Source organism: Rutilus rutilus (assembly GCF_951802725.1).
Source record: "Rutilus rutilus genome assembly, chromosome: 21".
NCBI lineage: Eukaryota > Metazoa > Chordata > Actinopteri > Cypriniformes > Leuciscidae > Rutilus > Rutilus rutilus.
This window is the reverse complement of record NC_140226.1, coordinates 15,133,216-15,160,490: the sequence shown is the minus strand read 5'-3', so window position 1 is coordinate 15,160,490 and position 27,275 is coordinate 15,133,216. Positions and strand designations below refer to the sequence as shown.

Genomic DNA, 27,275 nt, shown 5'->3' with positions numbered 1-27,275 from the left:
TAACTTCCTGTCCAATCCAAGTTTCAACTCATGTACACCAATACAGAGACAATCATATAGTAGGATATCTTGATAAATAATATACTAAACAGAAACAGGCATGCATTTCTAATGCTTAGCTTAGTCCATTCAGTAGCCTTGAATCAGAGCTAATCTCAAATCATTCACCCAAACTTTTCTTACGAGCTACACTTGGCCATGGGGTTTTCCGAAGTGGTTAACATGGTCACACTGATTACTAATTTTGTCCCCAGTGCCTAATATGAGAGCATATGTACAAAATTAGTACAGAAAAGTGACATGTTCTCTGCATTGATGCTTCAAAATGTATCATACTGAGGTTTTTCTGCCATGTGATAGTGGACTGCATTTTGGCACATGATACATTTTGAGATTTCTCTTGAACTTTGCTTTCAGCCTTATAGTAGAGTGATATCTATCAGATTAATTGCTGTTGAAGCAGTCTTTTCAATTCCTTTCCTCATTTCAAGAGGCTTGATCTAAATTAAGTTGTTGTAATAGAGAACAGATATCATCGAATTTCTGTGTACAAATTTTTGTTTTGTGTCCTTATGCTTATTTTTAACAATATAATTTTGCCTCAGTGTGAACAAGTTGTTCTGCTAATATTTTCCAACCCAAATATGAAAAATACTATTCAGTGATTAGAAAAAAAAAAAGAGATAGTCAGAAAGAGAGAGATTTGAGAGAAGTTGGGTATTGGCTTTTTTTCGTTTTCTTTTTAAACATAATTGTAGCTTTGAGAAAATAGTCTGTCATGTCTTTTATGAAACATGCAATTTTTGTGATTGCAGTTAAAGATAAATGAAATTTCATTATTTTGCAAATCATGATTCAAGTCAGAGAGTTCAAATGAATCTTATTATAATTTGAGTAAAACCCCACCACTTACAATAATTGGGTGTTTCTTCAACTTCTGGCACTTTTATATTCTAGGGGTTGATTTTTATTAAAAAGAACAGATTTCAACTATTTTTTCTCTCTCTCTGTGATATGAAGGTCACATAAAAACATATTAAACTAAGTATTGGAAAGTTTTACTCATATCTTTATTATTTATTTTGATACTTTTATAATAGATTTGATTGTTTTAAGCTTGTCCAACACTTTCAGCCAAGATAATTAATCTTAAAATTGAAAATTGATGATCGAAGCAACATCTACATTTTTAAATAAATTATTTATATGAAGTGAAATAATACCTAATTTCCAAAATGATGTACACAATTGTATTGATAGGATTTTCTTTTTTTCTTAATTTTTTTTTTTTATTTCACCAAAAATGCTATGAAATGCATTACATAATATGAAATCTGGTGTTTCTGAAAAACATCAGAATATAACTTGTGTACAAATTACTTTAAATATACAAGCGAGGGTATAAAAAGTGTATTTTAAGAGAAGTCCACAAAGCCATATGTGCCCCTAGTTGAACAAACACCCAATTATACATGTTCAATGCCTGAAAAGTGAACCAGCACATAACAAGAAGGACAATGTGTGATCAAATTATTTCCAGAGGCCAAAGCCATTTCATGGCCTGTTAGTTTTATCTGTTGGCCTATAATGAGCACGCTATCTTTTATCACATATATGTGCAACATGTGCATTGTGCCCCATTGGATGAAAAGGTATACATTTAAGTTTTCATGCAGACATGACAAGCTATCCTCTTTGTTCACTTAAACCTGATCTTACCTTCTGCAATTCTCTCAAATGTCAATGCCAATTTCTTCCAAATGACATTCATCAGTTTAGCGGTTTGAGAACAATATCCATCTTTCTGGAATCTTTATGTACTCATAAAGAAAGCTATTGGCAGGGTCCCAATCATCCAGTCACGTTTACACAGAAATTCATGCCATTCTAACCTCTACATCAGTTGATGTGAAGCTGCATGAGACATTACCGCTGCAGGGGTGCGTCCTCATATTCGGAGAGTATTCTGTACCGCATGTGTGGGGTACTTCCCCTTGATTTGCCCTCTTAATTTCATGAGCTTGCTCGTGGTTGATGTTATTATTGGTGAAGTTCTCATCTATTTCCCAGCTATCCAAAATCAACATTCCTGTCATCTCGCCTCATCTTGTTCCGCATGATATTTTGGTGTTGAAATCGATTTTTCCTCCATTTTTCTCAAGCATCTGTACCATATGGGCTTGACCTTGGACATTGCCATTTCAATTAACAAAGCAAATAACAGGCAACAAAATCTTTTCTTGCCATCAAAAGAGTTTTTTTTTTTTTTTTTTTTTAAGCTCAAGTAGATGTAATCTTAAGAAAGTTGTGTTTTAAGAATGGCCAACATCCTTGAACCTCTTGATCTTCAGCTGACTGAGCCGGTCTGCATATGAAGTAATTTTTGAATGCAGATGGCATAGAAAGAGTTTTATTGCCACAAAACGTGCGCTTCTCGATGTCACGCTTTCTCAAGCAGTCATTTGTGGCATGTTAGTATGGTAGCTGCCAGTCAGAGCCATTTACTAGACTATTCTGTCATTATTCAGTGCATGGTGCCATTTTTTGATCTCCATGCATTTCCTCACCATCAGACTAACATGACTAACATGAGTGCTGTACTGTATGTATGAGCCAGTTTCAACAAAGCATCATACCTCAAGCTTATGGTTGCAAAGATTTCCGCTGCATTTCCTGTACCAAATCGTGTTCCTGTCTATCAACTTGTCTGTGTCTTGACGTGTTGTCACGTGATTCTGTTCTCTGTTTGTAAAAAATTGTTGGGTTTTCCCCTTTATCCCCTATCTGGAATTCCATAGGAGGGCTTCTCCTGATTAATGATATGCTTCCAAAGTCATTCCGTAAAAATTCTTCTGTATTAGTCTCAGATTATTTCTCTGCTCACAAATCTCATTATCTTAAAGTTCACACTTGCACGCAAACTAAAAAGAGTATACTTCTTTTATGTAAAGTTGTATGGATATATTTTTAGAAACTCCACACATTTTGTTTATTCTGAAACACTGTTAAATGGGGCTCATTTTGTGTTTTTCAGTAATACAGTATTTCATTTTGAACAAGACAAAAGGTGAAGTGAATTTAAAACTGAAGGGAAGAAGCCTCCAGAGACTCAATTATCTGTGCGATGGAAGAATCTCTCACTCTTATAGTTTATGGTACAGTTTGTATTTGCAGGAAAGGATCAGTGCAATGTATTCACAGTAAAGTTGCCTTGCAGATTCTTGTTAGCATGTAGTGTAATACTAATCCGTTCTACATCTCTCAAGCAGTGTGATTTGTTCAGGCTTATGTGTGGATTTTGATTAAATAATTATGGATAATGATGAATCAGGAATTAACAAGCTCCAGTTTTGCTTTGCATAGCAATTTGTTTGCGTCTTCTAAAAAAAGTCCTGTGATATTTTTCTGTCATTAAAACCATCAACTTGGCACAAACCAGACAAGAAACCCCAAACTTTTGAACTGTGATATGGAGACATGGATAGTACTGCATAGTAAGAATGACCCAAGGAAAAAAAAAATTTATAACTACTTTATTATTTTTTTCTATAATGTGGACTAAACAACTTATACAAATATATTTCAAGATTACTGAAGCCGTACTATAACTTTTTCCTGTATTTTACAGATCAAAATTTTAAACATTATAATTATAATGAAATATATGAGGTATATGTGAAATAGTGTGTCTGATTTGCAATCTCAGACTCATTTCTCTTCCTTATATGAACACCAGATGGCATTATATGCTGCACTCATGATTTTACACTCTCACAATACTGAGAAATTCCCAAAAGATGAGCCGGATTTTTGTTATTCACCTGATTCCAGCATATATCTACCTTTTTACAAATAAGTGTAGCTTGTTTTGTCATGCTGATTGGGCAGAGTTGAGCGTCTTTAGACTCAAAGCAATTAGATGCCATTGGAATGCAGGAAATGGAAGAGGGAAATAAGCGGTAGAACAAAGAGAAGAATGGTCCAGATTAGAGAGCCAGTATTTGCTTGGCCCTATTCTGTGCAGGGAGAGGGGGAGTTGCTTTTATCACAGGCCTGCAGGTGGCCATTCAGCATTGGAGCTCCTGTTTAATTACCTATCCATAGTGCAAGCAGAGATAAGAACACTCTAGACACCCGACATTGAGATACACCTCTTGTGTGTGAAGAGTTTTGAATAGTCTCACTTTACAAATAATACTTGATGTGTTACAGTTTTTGCATTCTTATAGTGCACCTTAATGCACAGATTACTTGTGCACTCTTCTCAGGTACCATCAGTTAGTTTAAAAAAAAAAACGCTTTACCAATATTTGTAAATGTATTGCTGCAAAGTGATCTCACGAGAATACGTGTGTATTTTTACGTAAAGTGTAGTTCTACCATACGTACATTTATTTACGTTCTATACACACAGAAACGTATAATACTGACGTATTTACAGCATTAAAACGTATAACATTTACGTATTGACAGCACAAAACGTAATTTATTTACGTATAAACAACTTTACCGACGTACAAATTTGTACATATTCCTATTTAACTTATGCCTATTAAAATCGTGGCATTAATGTTTTGACTCTATTGCATTCACTTGTCTTATATCAATTCAATTTTCAGTCGCATTTATCAATACAGTTTAACGTTACTCATATAATAACTAATAAATAATATTTTGCTCTGTTCGTGCCTTCTGCTGCAAACTCGTTTCGGAGTTTTAGCCTACATGGTGTTAAACAAGAATACACTTTAAAACCTTAAAAATACCTTCTTTAATCGTTTAACCATTTTGTAATATTTGGTTTATTTACCGTGAGACACAAAAGGCGTTTTCTCCTATAGACCCATAGCCTAATACACTAAAACACAACATAAATTCACAAAAGACATCAATTTTATTAGCTTGATGTAATCCAAATCTTTAGAATCCATACGTTGTTTGCAAGAAACAGATCCAAATTCAGCCCTTTATCCAGTGATCTTCATCTCCATTTCTCAGCAGCCAGAGACCGTAAACGTCAAATCCCGCGCTCGTGGTGAATTCAAATTCAAAAATTGCGCACGAAGCGTTACGACATGTACTACATTTTGAAATGGAGAAGCGCGCGCGCCTTCACGCAGAACAGCGAACCGAAACCGGATTGACATTTTCATGGATTAATTATTTAAATTCTGATCTGTAACGTTACCTCATACAAAACTATTATATACTGCCAGAGAGGACTGCGACACATCGTCATGTGAACGACTTTTGGTACCGGTTTTGACATTTTCTCAATAAATTAATTATTGTGATTATACGTGTCTGTCTGTCGTTTTTCTTTAACGTTATAATTGTAGCCTACGTAGTTTTAAGAAATTGTTAGGTTTGTTAGGGGGGGGTAGGATTAGTGCCTCAAAATATCTTTTAATGCTATATTGTAAATAAAACTTCCATTTCCCTATATATCTGTCCATTAGCTAGGTTTTATCCTTAAAATGGGTATGTTTAGGTGTGGGAGTAGGGTTAAGGGATCTTACATTTATAATCTATAAAATGGTAAAAGGGAAATTATACAGATATCTTTATGATATGAAATATTCGTAAATAGTTTACGTTTTTTTAGCTGTAAAATCGTAATAATGTTACGTTTAAACGTTGCAGATACGTCCATATTATACGTTTCCGCATATATCCAAACGTACAAAAAAGTACGTTTTCTATCTTTGAAAATTACGTATTAATACCTACGTATTAACAATGAGACCAGGCTGATTATTAATAGAATGTGAGTGTTGTAATATGTTGAAACAATTATGTTCATTCTACAAATCAGTCTGGCAATGCACTAAAAACAGTTCCAGCTGTAGTCACATACGATTTCATTTAGAATAATGCTGCTTATGATTGAACAGAAACTCTTCTTCAGGCAATCTCCTGTTTTGTAGTGTCAAGATTTCCCATGCATCATGGAGTACACTGGTATATAATGGTGGTTAAAATAAGTAACACATACAATACAATGCTATACAATAGTTATTTATAAAGCACATTTAAAAACAAGCAAGGCTGACAAAAGTACTGTACAAAACAGAATAAAACTAAGAAAAATAGAACTTCTGATAAAGGAACACACAATGATAGATAAACAATAATTGTGAGGAGAATTGAAAGCCAAAGAGAATTAATAAGTATTTAAAGAAGATTTGAAGGTGGAAACAGAGGGAGCTAATCTAATGTAGAGAGGTAGACCGTTCCAAAGTTTTGGGCCTGCAGTAGCAAAAGCGCGATAACACATATATTGCAGAATGGTTTTGTTTGACCCTTAGAAGAGTTTAAAATTAATTCATCAAAGTATTAAATATATTTTGACACACACTGAGTTAATCAATCAAAATAAAGCCTGTTTATTTATAATTTTAAGTATTTATAAATATTGGTAGAAAAGAGCATTATAAACACAATATTTTTAATGTATTTTTAAGAATCTTATACCTTTGATTCATCACTGTTAGAAAGGAATTGATTTAGATGATTAGATTAGGTACTAATTTAATGGCTCATAAGTAAATAATGTTTGCCCTAAACTTTTCAGAGAGATGTTTTCTTTTTTTGCTAAAGAAGTCATCTATTCTTAACCCTCTTGTGGAATTCCTCAATCAATACTCTGCTGCTTTTGAACCAATGTCTGTGGGTACCAACCATGATTATGGATCTTTTGTTATGAGATATAATGACTTTTCTGGTATAAAAGACAAGGAATCTGCCACAAAAAGCGTACAGACAAACACCTGTGACCTACAGGCCCTGGTTAAAAGGCTTCTTTGACCTTTGCTTAACCTTTGATGTCTGATTTGACCCCCAGCTTGCTGTGTTGTTCGTCTACTCTCCCTAAATGCAACTTACTTTACGCATGCGTCAACATCTTGCAGTATAAAAAACTTAACCCATTTTCAGCCAATTTTCCTCTCTCTTTGACATACATCCAGACTGCACGCCTGTTACATGTTTAAGACTAACAATGACAGATATATTTGTCTTTGGGTCACATGACAGAGGAAGCAGTTGTCTGTTAAACTGTCCCTCTCGATTGTGTCTGTTTTATAGTTTGTGCATCTGGTTGTAGTGTGTGAAAATTAGAATTGCTTTGTTCTTTCGTCTCTGGGAATTTTGTCCTTTTAGTTTTACACGCACTCAAATCAATTTCATTTTTTGTTGGTTACCATTTTTTGAATAGCTGAATTTTTGGGTTCAAAATTAGTGGTGAAATTTGAACTAGATGTGAATATCAAATCACAATTATCATTCGTTTGATAACGTGTTTTGATTTTTGGTCTTCTTTTTTTTTAGATTTGGAACTAATTCAATGAAAATTCCATGTGCTCAAAGTGATAAATAATCAAAATAAATGTAAAACCACTAGAATCACATCAAGAACAATATCGCAATACCTCAAATGCAAAAACAACCCAATTTAATACAGAAAATTTGTATAATAAAAAATCGAAAAGACACATGATGGTCAATGAAAAGGTTCCAGATCTTGATGCACCTCTTGTTTTTGTTTTTTTCAAATTCTGACAGTTGATCTTGATGAACAATTGACGTTTAAAGAATGTTTACAAACTGCATGGCGAAGAAGTTGCAGTTTAGGGTTTGTCAGATTGTCAGTGTTAGAGTTTTGTTCTTTTTCGTAGATGGGCATGTATATGCTCATTGTTTGTATATCCCCATCCCTTCCTTACAGCCAAAAACGTTAATGCTGCCCGACCGCTTCGTACTGCCTATACATGGACATGGCAACTGACTTACACAATCACCCCCATCATTGTCATCTCCTATGTAGTATGTTCATAGGTCCAATTCCCTTGTCACAACCCCCCTCCCCCCTCCTCCCCCTTCTAGCTATGGTAAAATATGTACAGTCATCCATTCACTCAAACCTAAAGATTAAAACCAATCTAAGCAAAAAGTTTAATTACTAGAATGTAGATATTTATTTAACAACAACAAAAAATATGCTATATAAATCAAAGGCTCAAATATGTACAGTTTTTTGTAAGAAAACTGGATTATTTATCAAAGTAACGACAAAAGAGAATAATGGTGAAGTTTATTTTTCATGTTATGTGGTGTGGATGTATGTGTTGTTGCCTCCCTGTACTCTCTCATGTGGGAAACAAAAATATATATCTAACCAGAATCGCAATGACAGTTATTTTGTTTTCACAAAGAAAAAACTTGTCCAAGAACATTCTTACACAACTTTCTTTTGTACGTTTTTTTCTTCATGCCAAAATCATGCGGGCAATTTGTTGATGTAAGTTGACAAAAAATATGGTATGTTTATGTTTATGATATACAGTATATGCCGTATAGTATGCTTGTTTAACTACTTAACATAATGAGATCAGAAGTTCTGATCTCAGTTTGCTAGATTAGACTGTTAATGTTTATATTGCCTGTTTGTCAGTACTGTACTGTTTGCTATGTCTAGTTATTGATAACCTATGGTATCTGCTTTGTAATTTAACTTATGCTATTGGATTTGTAATTTAATTTACTTGTGTGTTATCATTTGAGCTCTGTCTTTTTCTTTTTAAGTTATTTTGAATTGATTTTAATTTGATTTTAATTTTTTTATGCAAGTTTTTGTCCTAAAAACCTGATGGTAGAACTATCTTACCGTTGTAATGACAGTCTGAATATCTAGCAGTTAGAAAGCATTAACAAACCTTCCATGTTCATGAAATGGAACTTTTTGCTTATATTGCATGGCAGACACACTGAAATGTTTTCTTTTTTCTTTTTTTTCCTAGTGTTAGAATCACTTGTTCCTTGCCGAATATCGACACTTTACAGCTACACATATACTTGAAGAACTGAGAATCTTATTTCCGTCAATAAAAGCTTTGTACTTTCAGCATTTCAAGATACAGTAAAAATCTACATTCTTAAAAGATTAAAGTCTCACACTTAGAAATCAACCATATTGACAGAGTTCATTCAGCTGTTATTGCGTCGTGGAGGTAGTATCTGCCATTGGGGAGGCTTTCTGAAGCCATTCAAAAGGCAAGAGTCAGTGAACTGCTGGGGAGCCAGATCTTTCATCACACATGTACAGTATATATATAGAGCGAGAGAAGATACAAAAATAAACATGTTTTAAGACACAGATGAAACAACATGTTATGAGACTTCATCTCATAGCTTATTTAAATAATATTCAGATTTTTTTTTTTTTTTACTTGAGACTTCATGGCAGTAGATTCATATATTTTTACTTATGCAAAATATTAAAAAAATATTAAAAAAGTAATATTCAATATATTCATTTTAATTCAATAAGTGAACAAAAGTTGTTTTTTTTACAGCATTTATTAATTCTGATTAATGTTCATTTATATGTTATTTATTGCTATTGTTCAAGTTGGCATGCATAGCTAATCTTAAAATACGCAACTTTCAATGTTAAAAATGTTTTTGTAGAAACTAACATTACATTGGCTCATGTTAATTTTTTTATGCACAACTTTTTTTCTAGAATATCAAAGGAATAGTTCACCCCAAAATCAAAGTTATCAAATCAATTTCTTACCCTCAAGCCATCCTAGGTGTATATGACAATCAGAGTTATATTAAATAATATCCTGGCTCTTCTCAGCTTTGTAATGGCATTGAAAAGTGCCTGAGTTTTTTGGCCATCCATAAAAGTAATCCATACGACTCTGAAGCGAAGCCATGGGTTTTTATGAGAAAAATATCCATATTTAAAACTTTTTAAACTATAATCACTGGCTTTCAGCACAAGAGAGTTATGTGGTTTTCTCAAGAGGCGTCTGTTGTCCCCTTAAGCTTATGCTACGCCTACTTCATATGTCTTACATCATATGTTGGATCAGAGGTCACCCTTCCGCTGGATCTCGACTTTCTCAGCAACGTGGGTATGGCTGTTGCCGAAAGCCCATGATTATAGTTTATAAAGTTCTAAAAATGGATATATAAAAAAAAAAAAAGCCATGGCTTCGCTTTAAAAGGCATTATTAACCCACTGGAGTCGTATGGATTACTTTTATGATGGATGGATGTGCTTTTTGGAGCTTCAAAAACTCAGGCACTTTTCAATGCCATTACAAAGCTGGGAAGAGCCAGGATATTATTTTATATAACTCCGATTGTGTTTGGCTGAAAGAAGAAAGCACAAACCGGCTCACCCACAAAGACCTGTCAAGTCCTTTTGATGCCAATTTTTAGTCGTTTACTGTATGGTCAGTATTGTTTCTCTGTTGTTTTTTGCTTTTGTTTTTTACGTTCTGCCTTGTATCCGTTATCAGAGCTTTTTTTGTTGTTTTTTTGGTTACCAGTTTTAGAGACTAACTTGCCTCATGTCTGTGTTCAATTGTAGGAGGTGAATTAGTTTTCCCAGTACTAGTAAAGGATCCCTTAGAGCTCCCCTCTGTAGCCACTCGTACACCCTCCATCCCCTTTCCCCCAACCCTCCGCCCCCACCTCACCATTATTGAGACCACCAAAGAGTCCCTGTCCATGGCCACTGAGGCGGGGGTACCTTGCTTGTCGGACCGAGGCAGCGATGATTGTGATGATGATGATGATGATGGCTTGATGATATCTGGGTATGGCTCTGGGGAAGCATACGACTCTAACCTGCCCCCTACTGATGATGAAGATTTTTACACCACCTTCTCCTTGGTAACAGATAAGACCTTGTCATCGTCGACCTTTGAAGGTGGCTACAAAGCTCACGCGCCTAAGTGGGGATCCAAGGACTTTAGACCTAACAAAGTCTCCGATTCTGGTAGGACTACTACCGCATCTTTTTCCCCCAAGCTGAGCCGCTCCACGTCCACGCCACCCAAACTGCCCGCAGGCAAAATGAATCACAGGGAGCTAAAGCCCCAGCCCGACATAGTCTTGCTTCCATTGCCCACTTCCTATGAGGTAGACAACACAAAGCTGAAGAGCCCATTAATAACCTCCCCCATGTTCCGTAATGTACCCACAGCAATCCCCACGGAGCCGGGCATCAGGCGGGTTCCGGGGGCCTCCGAGGTGGTCCGTGAATCTAGCAGCACCACCGGAATGGTCGTCGGGATAGTTGCCGCTGCCGCTTTGTGCATCCTAATACTGCTGTACGCCATGTATAAGTACAGAAACAGGGACGAGGGATCCTACCAAGTGGACGAGACCAGGAATTACATAACCAACTCGGCGCAGAGCAATGGAGCAGTCATGAAGGACAAGCAGCAGAGCACGAAAAGCGGCAACAAGAAACAGAAAAACAAGGACAAGGAGTACTACGTGTGAGTCCGAGCGTCGCCCCGTTGCTTTGACAGAACTTTGACAGACCTGTTGGGCACTGCGCCGAGAGAGAGGGCGACAGGAGCCGAACCCCGGCGCTGTGCCAAGGCGGCGAACTCTGATGTGAACTGTACCATAAAGCACACTTACAACCGTAAGCACACCGCGAAGGTAAAATAGCAAACATTAGTGACCTTACTCCTCTATCTGGTCGGAGACGTTATCAGTGTAGAATATTCCACAGCTACATCATAATCCTAAGTGACTTTTTAGAGGTATGTGAACCTTGGCGTAAATCTCGTTTTTCTTTTCTTTTGTAACTCTGTAAAAAGAGGAGAACGTTTCAAGCATGTAAGAGACACGTAGTGCTGACGTCCGTAATGACAGTGGGACCCAAAAAAATGTTGTTCACTTGAAAAAAAAGGACTCCTGCCAACAAAATAAATAAATATATATATAAATATATATATAAATTCTATATATGAGAAATTTGTATTGTTTATACATTACATGTGGTGTCTTATCATTTTTTGCTCTCTGCAAAAAGAAGAAAAACACTATGTAATAAACTAAACTGCTCAAGACTGGTCACCGAGGCTCTGACAGCACTGCACTGTTATGATTTCCAGCCAAAACTGATCATTTTAATTGTACAACCAATTGTAATATTGCAAATGTGTGAGTTGCCAGAAAGACAGTGATGTTTCCTTGTCTCAGTAAAGCGACTGATTGTAGTGCATGCCATGCCATCCTTCGCTTCAAACACGTCCGCCCACCGGGCCGATCCCATCATCAGATAGACCTCTCGTCCCTCAAAGCGACACGACAAGGGAACGTGTCGCAGATTGGAACTTTTTCAACCGTATGTATGTTGGTCCATTTGCTCTCGTCTCTTTTTTATACAGCTGTCTGGTGCAGACTGGCGCAGTGCTATGATACTGTTAACGGATGTCTATACGAAAATAAATCTAATGTGAAAAGTGTGGAAAAAAAATCCTATCTGTTGTCACAGTCGACTGTGTCGAAACGAGAAATTTGTTTACATATTTTATTACATGATAGCAGTTGTACTTTGTAGGTAGATGATGTACATACAAACCTAAGTTGTATTTTGTTTTAAGTAATTCTATTGTACAGAGAGATCATTGATTTATTCAGTGTGTTTCATGCAGAAATATCCGACACTGTCAACTCATGTGAAGGAAGAAAAAAATATACAGTACACACACGTTTTTGTAAGGACAAGCAGAGAATATTGTTAGATTAGAAGTCTAATCTTTCTCGCAGATGTTTCTAAGTCTAAGCATGGGTATTTGACTACTTGAAGCTGTCGATGAAATACAAGACGCACTTCTTAATTGTACCAAGGTTTCCTTGTTATCGGTTGTTTATTTATAGAAGAATCAAAGAAATATGTAATAAAGACAGACTAATATGGACACGGACATGCAGCTCAGATAATTTACGCCGTACGTGTGTTTCTTACCTTAATGTCTTAATACGAGTGGCCTAGACTGCAGTAAGCCCTGTCGCATTGACAGACTTTTTGCCATTTTTGTTCTTATTCATGTATATTTTTGCCATTTTTTTGGAGAGAAAAAAAAATAATATATATATATATATATTTGTTTATTACTGTACCATAAATAAGATGTGAAAATGTGCCCATGTTATTTTTAATCTTCATTTTCTGTTCAACCTCACGTGTGCTTTTATTCTTTTTATTTATGACATCATAGTCACGTAGCTTCGCTTCAGAAAATATTTGGCGATGGTCTATAATAAAACATTCCATGGAGGTTGATCATATACGGGTTGTCTTAATGTGCATATCTAAGCTCTGTGTGTGTGGTGATACATATTTTTCTAGCATCCATCACTTTGGACTTTAATTTCCTGTTCTGTTAGGACCTTTTTAATGTGTTAAGAAGAGAATTGGGTCTGAAATATGTCTTTCTTCACATGCTTTCAGTGGATTAAATGACTCACTGTGTTTTTAGCGCTGGAAAGGTGAGGTCGTCATTTGTTAAAGAAGTTGAAGGACGAGTGGCTTTCAGTAGCCAGTCAGAGAATCAATTTCCACCAGATCTTGTACAATATTTTCCTGTGAGACACAGATTTATGAAAGACTCAGTAGGCCTACTCACAATGACCTGTTAACAGAACAAGAGCAGAGATCTTGAGCATAAAACGGCTAGCAATATTTTATTTTGGTTACCAAGGCAACACAAAGGTACAAATCAGAAACTGTGACCTCTGCTGGGGTTTAATTGTTTCATTAGATATGGTAATTAAAGTATATCTGACTATAAAGAAAATTAGGAGGACGTTTAATATGCTGTTGTTCGAGAACAAGTACAAAATTTGAAATCCTTATCAGTAACAATGGCACAGACTACATGTCGGATTTTGAGATTTGTTAAATAGGCCTATAACATCAAAACATAGAACGTGCAACGTTATTGGATATTTTTAGTTTTGTTGGATCCATTCACACTGACAGCGATTTGGAACAACAACGTGACGTCATTCATTTTCAATGACAATTGACCGTTCGCAAAGACCCGCCCCCTTTGGTTACTGTTGCTATGTCCGACAAGCTATGCCGCTCTCACGCCACACCATGTTCTCACGCAGTGAAAAATACATCATGGAGCAGAGAGGACACTGACAACGTGCTGACAGACAGGACAGACCAGGTTACTTTTGATATGAAACAAAGTCTCAACTTTCAAATTTGGTCATTTAAAAAAAAAAAGTAACAATAAATACGCTTTGTGGCTCTTTAATGTGTCTGACAGATCGCTGTAGAGTCTCGGTTAAAGCTGCTCGTGAACCGATCATCTCTTCCTTCTAGTTAATTTATAGCATCAAATAAACATGAATGAACATAAGAAGGAATGTTGTTTTAACCGCGGAAAGACGTCAGTAGGCCTACACCGTTTTTCAAGTTCAAATCCTCCAACGTTAATCTACTAAGTTAACTCCCCTAACTGCTTTGTCGGACAAAAATGACGGATGGCGGATTATGATTGGTCAGATCGCCTGTCAATCAAACTCCCTGCGAAGGGTCAATTGGCAATTTATAGTTTCATGGGTTATAGTAGAACTGTTTTGACATGATATGTCCTGATGCAATGATTTTTAGTGGCCAGACAACTGATTCATTGTCAACATAAAATGGCCTCTTGTTTTTTTACAGCCAGTATATCTCTTTTGTGTTTAAAAAGCTTTGACCCCCTGAGTACAGGTCACCAATGAAGTCAACCAGCAACAGGAAAACTACAATAGAGTGACCAACAGCGATAAAGTCACTCTGAACAAGCATTGGATACATTTTTTTTCAGGTGCTAGAGCACAAATCTGCATAAAAAAGCTGTTAAATTACAGCTACCCATCCTTTTGATTCCCAGGTGGTGAAAGTTGCCGTCAAAGAGGTTAATCACAATTGCAACATGCTACAAGAACTAGAAAACTTTTTTTTTCGAATCCTCTTATTTTATTCACTAAGCACCAATATTGTGTGTACTGTAGTATTTTGGCACAGAACCCAAAACAGAATCTTTTTCCCTAACTGCACACAATCCAGTTTGACCAGGTGCAAAATGTGCTGAAATTAGGTTCACACAACTTGTGTGATGGCATGCAAATCAAGTATAGCACAGATTTTGTGGCCATGTTTGTGCCATTATCTTATTTGTTTTCTTATTTGATTTAGTTAAGAAATTTTCTTAGTTCCCCCCTGAGATTGTGCTTTATTTACTTTTTTTTGTAAATGTCCTATATCTTGACTATACATCGTGCATAGAAAGCAACCAATAAGTTATGACAACATATGTTTTACATTGCTTTAACTCATCAAAATAAGTTAAGCAATTTCCAACTGTTTTATGTTATAGGCTACAAGATTCAATTCATTTTTTTAAAGTCAGTTTAATGTAATTTAAGTTGAAATTAAACAACCAAATTGATTGTACTTAAAAATTTAAGGAAGCAATTTTTACAGTGCACTTTATGCAGTGGTTTATGTCCATGTCTCTTCTTTTTCTTTTCTTTTTTTTTAAACATCATGTGATGTAAAAATCAATCAAATCTGTGTAAATCTCTTTATCAATGTCATTTCATCACTTCCAATCTTGCTGTTTGTCATTGTTACTTATGTTTGTTTGTATACATTTTTAGCATTTGCAATTTTGCATCCAAATCTCCCATTAAAGGATCCCACAGTCATTCAATATAAATCTATGTAAGAATCCAAATGTCTTGCAAATGGCCAATTATTTTGACCAGTCCAAAAAAAAATTATAATAATTTTACTTTGCCCAGGTATATCTGAAATGATCTTCAGCTTTGAGCCCCACTCTCACAGACAGAGCACAGAAATTGGTCTGAATAAAAGCGGAGTGTGAAATGTACAATTTCGTAATGAACATCTTATTACATGGGTGGCTGGATTATTGAACCACACTGACTGAGGGAAACTGTTTTCTGGGCAAAGAGAAAGTTAATTAAAATTCTACAAAGGTTTAAAATTCAATAATCCCTCTACAACTTCCAGATAAGTCCTGTTGATTGGGACCATTCATCAAAACAGACCTTTTCTCTGGTCAAAATTAGTCCCTCCTTTTCTGCAGGAAGACATTTGATTAGGGATCTAGTCTAACTGCCTTTGCATTTTGCAGTTTAATCTGGGTGTCAATAAATATAAAGGAATTGCGATGACACGTTTAATATGTTGAATCAGTGGCTTAACTATAAAAGCAAATGATAACACCAGATTTAATGAAGTTTTGATCGATCACCTGATGAAAATAACACACACCATGATGGTGCTACATGTACATTTAAGCTAACTGTCACAAAATAAATATCAACTACTGAATATAAGCATCCTGGGATCAATACCATCTGCATTATAGTATGGCTTGATGCTGACACTTCCATGAGAAAAAATGACACTGGCTTTCATTGACTAATAATTATGTTCTTTCTTACTCCGCAGGATTCACAAGGGTTTCCATTTAATTAAATTTTGAGGATTACAGTGTTTATGTTGTGCAATTAATATGTTTATCAGTATTGCTCCATAATCAGAAGTTGTTCTGAATATGCCTACAAATCTGGAATCATGACCAGCCCCTGCTGGTAGATGCTGTAACTACACCATTCTACTGGCAAAAAAAAAAAAAACATCATTCTTCATTAAAAGAAATATATATATATATATATATATATATATATATATTCTGGATCATTTTCCCTATCAAGGTTTGGAAACTTGTTTGTTTTTGTGATTCCATCAGCCAATACTGCTGTTCAGTCACATGAAATGTACAGTTCACAGACAATTGTGTCCAGAACTGAGAGCCCATGAGCAAAGATGCAAGAACTCAACTCATCTCTGGGGAGTCATGTACCAGCCGAACAACTACCGAGAGGAGCGGGAATGCTAACATATCTTTTTACGAGTATTATAGACCTCCTTGATGATACCCATAAAACATATGCTGTCCCATCCGAGATGACATCCTGCACATAACAACAGTGGGAAAAAACACTGAATTTTATAGGAACAAAAGCACTGTTCATCACTATTATTGTAGAGACATATGCATGACACAAATAACCCAGAACTCATATGACCGGTTTCACAGACCAAGTTTAAGCCTAGTCCCAGACTAAACTTTCACTGACATATCTTCAAATATGTCACTGCCTTTTGTCTCAAGATGCCCACCTGTGTGTATGTATATATATATATATATATATATATATATATATATATACAGTATATACACTCACCTAAAGGATTATTAGGAACACCTGTTCAATTTCTCATTAATGCAATTATCTAATCAACCAATCACATGGCAGTTGCTTCAATGCATTTAGGGGTGTGGTCCTGGTCAAGACAATCTCCTGAACTCCAAACTGAATGTCAGAATGGGAAAGAAAGGTGATTTAAGCAATTTTGAGCGTGGCATGGTTGTTGGTGCCAGACGGGCTGGTCTGAGTATTTTACAATCTGCTCAGTTACTGGGATTTTCACACACAACCATTTCTAGGGTTTACAAAGAATGGTGTGAAAAGGGAAAAACATCCAGTATGCGGCAGTCCTGTGGGCGAAAATGCCTTGTTGATGCTAGAGGTCAGAGGAGAATGGGCCGACTGATTCAAGCTGATAGAAGAGCAACTTTGACTGAAATAACCACTCGTTACAACCGAGGTATGCAGCAAAGCATTTGTGAAGCCACAACACGCACAACCATGAGGCGGATGGGCTACAACAGCAGAAGACCCCACCGGGTACCACTCATCTCCACTACAAATAGGAAAAAGAGGCTACAATTTGCACGAGCTCACCAAAATTGGACAGTTGAAGACTGGAAAAATGTTGCCTGATCTGATGAGTCTCGATTTCTGTTGAGACATTCAGATGGTAGAGTCAGAATTTGGCGTAAACAGAATGAGAACATGGATCCATCATGCCTTGTTACCACTGTGGAGGCTGGTGGTGGTGGTGTAATGGTGTGGGGGATGTTTTCTTGGCACACTTTAAGCCCCTTAGTGCCAATTGGGCATCGTTTAAATGCCACGGCCTACCTGAGCATTGTTTCTGACCATGTCCATCCCTTTATGACCACCATGTACCCATCCTCTGATGGCTACTTCCAGCAGGATAATGCACCATGTCACAAAGCTCGAATCATTTCAAATTGGTTTCTTGAACATGACAATGAGTTCACTGTACTAAAATGGCCCCCACAGTCACCAGATCTCAACCTAATAGAGCATCTTTGGGATGTGGTGGAACGGGAGCTTCGTGCCCTGGATGTGCATCCCACAAATCTCCATCAACTGCAAGATGCTATCCTATCAATATGGGCCAACATTTCTAAAGAATCCTTTCAACACCTTGTTGAATCAATGCCACGTAGAATTAAGGCAGTTCTGAAGGCGAAAGGGGGTCAAACACAGTATTAGTATGGTGTTCCTAATAATCCTTTAGGTGAGTGTATATATTAAGGCACGTTTATAAAAGCTACATGAATGTCATAATTTAACTAAGGCCTAGTCCTGGCTTAGACTGTGAAACCAGGCCATAATGTTGCCATTTACAAAGCCTAATAATGGATTTAGGGTAAATCCATTTATTACCAGGAAAAATTAAAACGTGGTCCAGAGCAATAGTGAATTTACAGACAGTCTATTTTCACTGTCTATACCTATTGTCCCTCAAATGAATAAAGGATCATCAAAACCATGCCATTCTAAAACTGTAGCAGGAACCTGATCCATAGAGACAGAGAGAGACAGAGAGAAAGAGTGGTAAAAGCCTTGATTCATTATTAATCTAGCTGCAGAGCACTGGAGATCAGCCACTGCTCAGGAATACTAACACACCAGTCTGGGACATTGCTGTGTCGGCCTGAGGAGGATATATGTTTGTGCAAAATATGCATCATTGCCATCGGAGGAAAAGCTTTGTAAGCTGCATATTCAAGCGCACACAGAAAACCACAAGAATATGATTTTCTCTCTCCATATGTGTGCGTGCATGTGTCTGTCTGTCTGTCTTTAGATTATACATGAAATATTTAAGTACACTATTTCCAAGTCACTAATCACATAAGTTGTGAGATTTCCAATATGACTGTTTGTACATGCAGTCAAATCTTCTTGCTTCCATTAAAGCACAAGATCCTTGGATCCTCTCAAATCATGCTGGAGAACATCATTAGGTTTTACACAAAGTTTTGGAGTTCACGAAGCTTGAGTGCTGCTGTCATTGAAGTAAAAGATAGGTGGACCAAATAAAATGTCATAGTATTCATATCACAAATATCAAGTGTGCAGATATTAAGAGTTTGGCAAAATACAGAATGTCATGCAAAACACAGGTTCACATAATGCTTCCAGGGTTTTCTGTTACTGAATGCAGAGCGCCCTCTAGAGACATGTGAGGTGCGTGTGTGTATTTGTGTGGGCTGTGCATATGTGAGATCACTGGGGTTTTGCAGGGGGGTGATTTTGAGCTGCAGGGGGAGAGAACGAGAGCCTGTGGTCAAATCCGCTGTCTGTGCTGGTCGGCGTGACAGACAGCATGATGTACTAATGCTGTATTGTCCGAAGACAATGCCACAGTTCTCCCAAACATTCCCTTGCACCAAATAAGTGGAGCAAAATGTCGGTCACTGAACAGTATGGTTCTTGTAAAGACTTCCTCTCTTTTGTCTGCGAAAGAAAAAGACTTTGCAGAGTTGGATAACTACCATAATGTGATCAAGTCTACTTTATGGCCTTCAGTTCCATTCTAATATATTTATAACTTGTTTTAACGTATAACTTATGTGAATGTACTTAAATGGGGGCTTAAATAAAACTGGATAATTGATTGCTGAAAACTGCTCGGATGGGAACAGGAACGCATTCACCAATTTAGGATAATGTGAACAAATTGTTTTTTCTTTTCTTTTTTCTTTCTTTTTTTTCTTTTTTTTTTTTCTTCTTTGACTATTGAAGAAACATTTGAGACATTTTTCTAAATATGGTCTGAGTAAATCATGACAGAACTTAAATTTTTGGGTAAACTATGAATTTAAAATATTACAGAAGCTTCTGGCATGGATCAGCATCCCATCAGATGATCGATATACCATGTGATCTTACTCTTACTTGGCCTCCAACCTAAGTAGAGGGATAAAAATTAATATAAAGATGATGATAGATGGAAAACAACAAACACACAAGGAATCTGGATCAGACATCATAATTGAATGGGTTTAGTATTGACATATACCACATTAGCAGAGCATTTTACACAATGCGTAGGATATGGAAAAATCTGTCTGAGGAAACAGGAAACAAACTCTTACCAGATTTAACATTTAATTGAATTTACAGAGCATAAAGATGCATACCAGGTTTAAAGGTCCTTGCCTGAACATTTTTTTCATAAAAGTGCTTATGTTAGTTGATGGCAAAAATGGCAACTGCATAAAATGCATAACTGCATTCTCACTGCATAATGCGTGAAATAATCTGTAAGATGCTATTAGAATTTAGCATTTTAAGTCAGAAAATAAGAAGAGACTATAGCGTTAAGAGGTAGTTCACTCCAAAAGGAAAATCCTGTCACATTTCTTCCTCACTTTCCCCATTGACTCTCATTGTATCATTCTTCAGAATAACTAAGATCAAACTTATAAAAAAAATTAAAAAACGAACACTTGAACTTAAATCAGCGTGATAGAAACTACCTAAAATTACAGAAAATATCTTTGAATTTTTTTTTTTTTTAAATGTAATTTGATTGTTTCGTTTTCATCGCGTCCATTAGACTTTATGGGGCGGTGGGCTTTATGACCTATACTGGGACCAGCCACCGGGGGGCGATCGACACGCTTGGCTTCAACACACTAGGGCTGCGTTCCAGGCTGCATTCCAGTCCACTTTTAGACATGCACTTGCAAACTCAGGGGAATCCCTGCCGCCATTTTGAAGTGCGTTCCACTTCGTGAAGTGGACGAGGGAAGTTTATATGGACAGACCCTCGCTCCCTCGATTTTGACCGAGGGAACGAGTCTACTTCACACTTCATGCAGCTCCATATACCAAAACGCAACACGATTGTGACATTAACGCCTATTGCGTTTAATTTACCCCACCACAAACAACTTTTAATTATAAAAAAAATAATAATAATTAAACAACTCAAACACACCTATAAACATATAGAATGCTGCATTAAGCAATTTCGTAAAAAATAAATAAATAATAATAATAATAAATTCAACCCCATAGTGGATTCTAAGTGCTCTAGTGCTTAGCACATTCCAATTCAGCCTATTGCAAAGGTTCCACCAGTAGTGGGCACTCAAGCAACGTAAGCAATGACGTACATCCGAGTGAACGAGATGGAGGGAAGTTAGCGAGTGAAGGGCATGACAATTTTGGTCTGGAACGCAGCCCAAGTCAGACCACAATCGGACACATTTCCAACCGGCATGCATCTCGCTGTGATCACCGGTGATCGGTCCTGCGCAGATTTTGCACATCTCAAACAAGCCTAGGCTGCGTTCCAGCCCAAAATTGTCATGCCTTACACTTGCTAACTTCCCTCCGTCTCGTTCACTCGGATGTACGCAGGGGCGTGTCTAGAGGGGGGGCACGGGGTGGCACCGGCCCCCCCTGGAATATGATTGGCCCCCCCTGGTGCCCCCCCAACATCATTGGGCTAGATTTACTGTCAACATGACAATGCCCAACGCCATTGGATCAGAGCGCTGTCAATCACTGCTTGATTTGGGGGGGGAGTTGAGAATGAAAAGAGGACAGAGTCTACAGCGGGAACTGTAAAGTAGCGCGCAGTCCTACATCACCAGACTATTTGCCTAATCTTCCCCATAGACATAATAAATACATAGACGCCCAATTGGCCGCTTTGGAACGTTGCTGCGATACGTCGACGTGTCCGCCATATTGCTGAGGGCAAGACTGCGCTGTAAACAAATGCAAGTAAACGGGTGAGCTGCGTTTTTTTCTGGATAAAAGCTAGGGCTGTGCAACGATTAATCGCATCCAAAATAAAAGTTTGTGTTTGCATAATATGTGTGTGTACTGTGTTTGATTATTTTGTATATACAAATACACACATGCTTGCTATTTTAGTCTGACTGACTCCGGTGGCCAACTAACATTAGCCTACTATTACTAATTATATAATGACCAAATACAACCAGAAACAAATGTTCAGTCTTACTTATCTTCCACAAGACCTGGTTTCAATTGTGCAGCGATTTCTGAAGCAGCACATGAAGCAGGCATTTTTCTCAATTCCCGTTATGAGAGTTATGGGAAAGCGCCGTTGACGTACGATCCAACGGCCAATAGGGTGTCTATGTATTTATTATGTCTATGATCTTCCTGGTACTTTAGACCGCGGTGGAAACGCAGACAGCAACAGGTCTGAGGGAAAAAAGTTCCTGGGACAAATTGTTCCGGGTAATTTCGGTGGAAACGTGGATAATAACTCATTTTGGAGTGGACGTATGCTTTGTAACTTTGCAGACCTTTTTCATGCTCAAACAGCAACATTACACTAAAGAAAGTTGAAAATGTAAAAAAAAGCAGTTAAGTACACATAAAATGCTCTGACAGAAAAGTTTAGCATATAATGCTCCATCATGTGGAGAGAAAATCTCAATGTAAACAGCTAGAAGCCTAATCCTGATGAGTTTGGTGGCTTAAGCTAGAGGGACGAATTAAGAAACATTTTATACATCAGTAATGGACTATGGAGAAAAAAATAGAGTGACGAGAGAAAAAGCGTGGATGAGAGGAATCTAGTCAGAAAAATAAGCACATTTAAGTTGGTTTGACAAGAGAATCAGGCCAACATAAATATTAGGTTTCAGTAACTGAGCTTTTGCTGCGAACGAGGAGTTTGGTCTATGTTACTATGGAGATGCACCAGCAAAACAATATAACATTCGCGAATGTGTGAATAACTGTTTTCCCCTACTCTTATCACGAAAAACAAGAGATGCTTTCAGGGAGACGTACTGCAAACAAACGTCTGGAAATACAGACTCCATCCCGGGGCGGCTGTCAGAACATTGAAAGGTTTTGTCAGAGTAATGAGCCGTGTTGGTCTCACTCCTGCAATAAACTCAGCTTAACCAAAAGATGAACCCACCTGAGATCCTTCATTCTGGAAAAGCTACTGCAATCTGCAGTAAATCTTTTTAGAAACAGCATCATAATTAGCCGTTTGTGTTCATGATGTGAGAATGTAAGGTGACTCAGTGGCTTGAGATGTACATATGATGGAAAATATGGCATGCCAGACTGAAGTATTTCATTGCGTATTGTAAATCTGCTTGGGTAATATCTGTGTCAACTTAACCAGCAGGGCTTTTCCCCCTCTGTCATAAAATCATGGCTGAAAGAGAACTCTCTATAAAAATCGAATTTACTAAATAAAGCATTAAAGGCAAACCATTTAAATCATTAACTCAAACAGATATTTTTGAGGAACGTTTTTGAATGATTTACTTGACTATACAAGTAAACAGTCTAACACCTGTTTCTGACAGCCTAACTATTCTTGTAAACACTGGATATCTTTCATTTAAGTGGAGTGAAGAGGTGGATCGCAACTTGACATCTTAAATTTCCTGCCGCAAAACCCCAACGCAAATTAAAACCAAATCTGTTTGGCCTCATGAAAGATTATTCATCTTACACCTCAGAAACCATCCCTGCTAAATATAGTTTAGTCTAAGCTCAGCTTCTGAGATGGAATGGCTGTCAAGTTTGGGCATGAATCTGGATTATTTAATGAGTCTATAAATTAAATTTAATAGCAACCCAACCAAGTCATCAAAGAGCTTCTGGAAGCTGGCCCTCTCAAGATTTACAGTCTATATGGTCTATTAAATTTATTCGCATAAAATTCAGCATCTGTGAGGCCAGCTTTTATCAGACGAGCAGGATGATTTTTTATTTTTTTATTTTTTTTTATTTATGACTATTTCAGCTTGATTCCTAATAAACTGATAAAGAAAAAATGCATATAGACATCTGTGCAGCATCTTAATTCAAGGTCAGAAAAATGAAGTGCATGAGAAGAATGGAGAAAGAATGTTTAGAACACATCTTGTCCAATTGCTGTGTCTTTAATCAGTCAAATGGCGGGAATAAAACAGACTTGGCATTAAACATAGTAGGAAACAAAGCACATAGCAAGCTGCCAATCAACATTCTTAATAGTTCCTATCAACATATATGCAAAATACATTCAATAATCTTACCAAAGTTCTTTTTCAGTTTCATCTGTTAGGCTTTCACAGCATCAGAAAGAATGAAATGCACGAAGACATAAAAGCATGCCCATGAAACTTTTTTAACTTTATTTTAACAGCATACCTATTAATGTCCCCTTTAAAGTTATGCATTATAAAAAAAAAAAGCTGTTATATTAAAAAAGTGTGCTAAACACAATAGATGTTAATTTTTATAGTAATAATTTAATATTTAAATTTTTATAGTAAATCGATCATACAAGTCAAGAATGATTTAGAGAATTAAAGCTGTTTGGTTTGGGGGTGCAGACTATGTTTAAAATATATATATATATATTGTATATTGTGTTAACCATTGATAGGTAACATTAAATAACATTGAACATTGAGATAAAATTAAAATCTGTAAATTATAGAAAATTTGTGGAAGTGAACTCACTCTATCGTCACTTCAAAATACAGCATGCGGGACGTTTACAGCGCAAAGAAGAACATGGTGTTTGGAAAGAGACACTTGTTAGTATGACAAAAAGTAAAAATTTTAGGCTGGTCCGCCTTAGAGGTCTAACAGCGCTCATCAATGTTAAAATGATTGAGATGACCAATCAAATCAAAGAACGCAAGTTCCCTTTCAGTCAGTCACTACGAGGTACGTCAGTAACTGACGAAATGGGGGTTTCACTAGAGAGCCCTATCACCTTCGAGTTATTAGAAAACGAGCCAATGGTATGAAAATACCATGGGTCTGCGGAATTTGCATCGCAAACTCCGCCCCACCGCGTGGGTATAAAAGGAGCCGCCCCCTAGGGGTGAAGGCACACGCCTAGGGGTGAATTGGGATGGCGCCTCGCTAACAGACATCTATAGAGCTGCAGGCTGGGCGACACCTAACACTTTCGCGAGATTTTACAATCTCTGTGTAGAGCCAGTGTCCTCTCGTGTACTCGCTTCCAGTAGCCAGTATGTAGGACCTGCTCTGTGTCATCGCGTGCTGCGCCATTCCACTCCACGGACTGGATACGTGCGCTATTTTACTCAGATGAGTTTTCTATAGACTCTGAGTTCCTCCTGCACTGTTGATGCCATCATCAGAGTGCATGCCCGGTTGGTCAGCCCTCGTGATCGGTTAGGTGCCTCCATGTGCATGGTTCCCCGGTTGGGCAACCCCCACATGTGTATTTCCACAGTAAGTCTCCTCCGAGCACGTGTTTTCCCTCGGCAAGAACACTCTTGCCATCTCGAGCTTGAAAAATTCCATCCTGCCGGCTGGATACCTCTGAGTTCTCCATATGCATCCCGTACTCGGGTCATATGTGTATTCTAAGTCCTCCCTGCGGATAGGCGCTGTGTTACATATTCCATCTGGGATAATGCTGCCCAGTGTACCTTGGTATTCTTGCATTAGCCTGGCCCTTCACTCGTGCTAACCTCACGACAAGGAGCTGGGGCTTGCACAGGACACTGGAAGACAGCCGCATTGGCGAGATTAGATTGGGACCCCCATTTCGTCAGTCACTGACGTAACTCGTAGTGACTGACTGAAAGGGAACGTCTCGGTTATGTATAAAACGGAGACGTTACGTCCGCATGCCACTGCCGCTGTACTGCTGAAACGGCCAGGGTGCACAGTCTCTGCTCCTCAGCAGGTAACATAATGCGAGATTGCACTAGCAGCTCTTTTTATACCCCAGCGGTGGGGCGGAGTTTGCGATGCAAATTCCGCAGACCCATGGTATTTTCATACCATTGGTTCGTTTTCTAATAACTCAAAGGTGATTGGGCTCTCAAGCGAAACCCCCATTTCGTCAGTCACTGACATAACGTCTCTGTTCCCTCCTTCAGGGAACGAGGGTTACATACGTAACCCAAGACGTTTTAGTTTCAGTGTGATGCTTCAGTTTTAAGGGTGAAAGAGTGCGAGGTAAGCTATATAATAGCTACTCAACGATTTGTACAATTTTGCCATTTTGAACTTAAAATATATAATTTATGGGATTTATGTAATTTGTAGTTGAATGTGATGAGAAAAGAAATATTAACTTGGTCGTTTTTTTTTTTTTTGGCATAAGATTAGTGTTAAAGAAAGATATTATTTGCAAATAGTTCAGTAGTGCAAAAATCGGGTTCTTTTACAATTCTTCTTTATTCTGTGAAACAAAAATAACGACTTCATTCAACAATTTCTTCTCTTCCGTGCCAGTCTCTGGTGCAAACACAGTGAATTGCTTCCAGGTTCTACGTTAGAACGCCGGCTCAGTATTGGTCGGCTCCTGCGTCAGCATCACACACAAGTTGAACGTGAACAGTGTCAGAGACTGACACGGAAGAGAAGAAATAGTTGAATAAAGTCATTATTTTTGGGGGGGTTCGCGCATAAAAAAGTATTCTCATCGCTTCATAACATTAAGGTTGAACCACTGTAGTCACAGACTATTTTAACAATGTCTTTACTACCTTTCTGGGCCTTGAAAGTGGTAATTGCATTGCTGTCTATGGGGGTCTAAAAGCTCTTGGATTTCATCAAAAATATCTTCATTTATGTTCTGAAGATGAACAAAGGTTTGGAACGACATGAGGGTGAGTAATTAATGAAAGACATTTAATTTTTGTGTGAACTAACCCTTTAAACGCTGGTTGCTCATCAAGCATCAAAGATATTTGGATGTTTAGTTTGAACTCTAACTGTAATAAGACTTAGATAAAAGCAATATTTTGCCTTGTCCATGTGCTTTATCAGTGACTGAGTTCATCTCCAAAAGCTGCTAAGATTCTTACAGAGTCACAGAGAAGGCAAATGAATATAAGACATAAGATTATGTTGATAATAGCATAAGAACTGTTAGGGTGGATTACTCTGACAGTAAAGATGGGTACTGTATGTGGTTAAAAACGGGAAATTAACTCATATACAAGTGGATGTGTCAGATACAAAAACCTGGATGCTTGTGTCCTCACTGACAATGAAAAGATGACGAGTCAGTCATTAAATATAAAATTGCTTTGTCATCACAACCAAAGGACAATTTTGACCTGCCAAAAATGAAAATTGTGTCCATTTACTCAACCTCAAACCCTTTATGACTTATTTTCTTCTATGCAACCCAGACAGCAACACAGTGTTGGCCCAGATCCAGCCCGTGGATTCCACACGTACCAGATGTGGGCCAGATT

General features: G+C 37.4%; 1 protein-coding gene across 20 annotated transcripts in view; it reads left to right on the top strand.

The window, feature by feature from the left end:
- nrxn3a (neurexin 3a) overlaps positions 1–27,275 on the top strand; it is a 759,351-nt gene that overhangs the window by 274,913 nt on the left and 457,163 nt on the right. For 7 of the 20 annotated variants that reach the window (XM_084392523.1, XM_084392529.1, XM_084392528.1 and 4 more), the window contains one exon: positions 10,385–16,425. In XM_084392523.1, coding sequence (XP_084248649.1) covers positions 10,385–11,304 — 920 coding nt within the window. In that variant the 3' untranslated portion in view covers positions 11,305–16,425. Of the gene's footprint in view, positions 1–7,726; positions 8,320–10,384; positions 16,427–27,275 lie in introns of those variants that run through there. The other 13 variants (XR_014625665.1, XR_014625666.1, XR_014625667.1 and 10 more) reach the window with 6 other exon arrangements.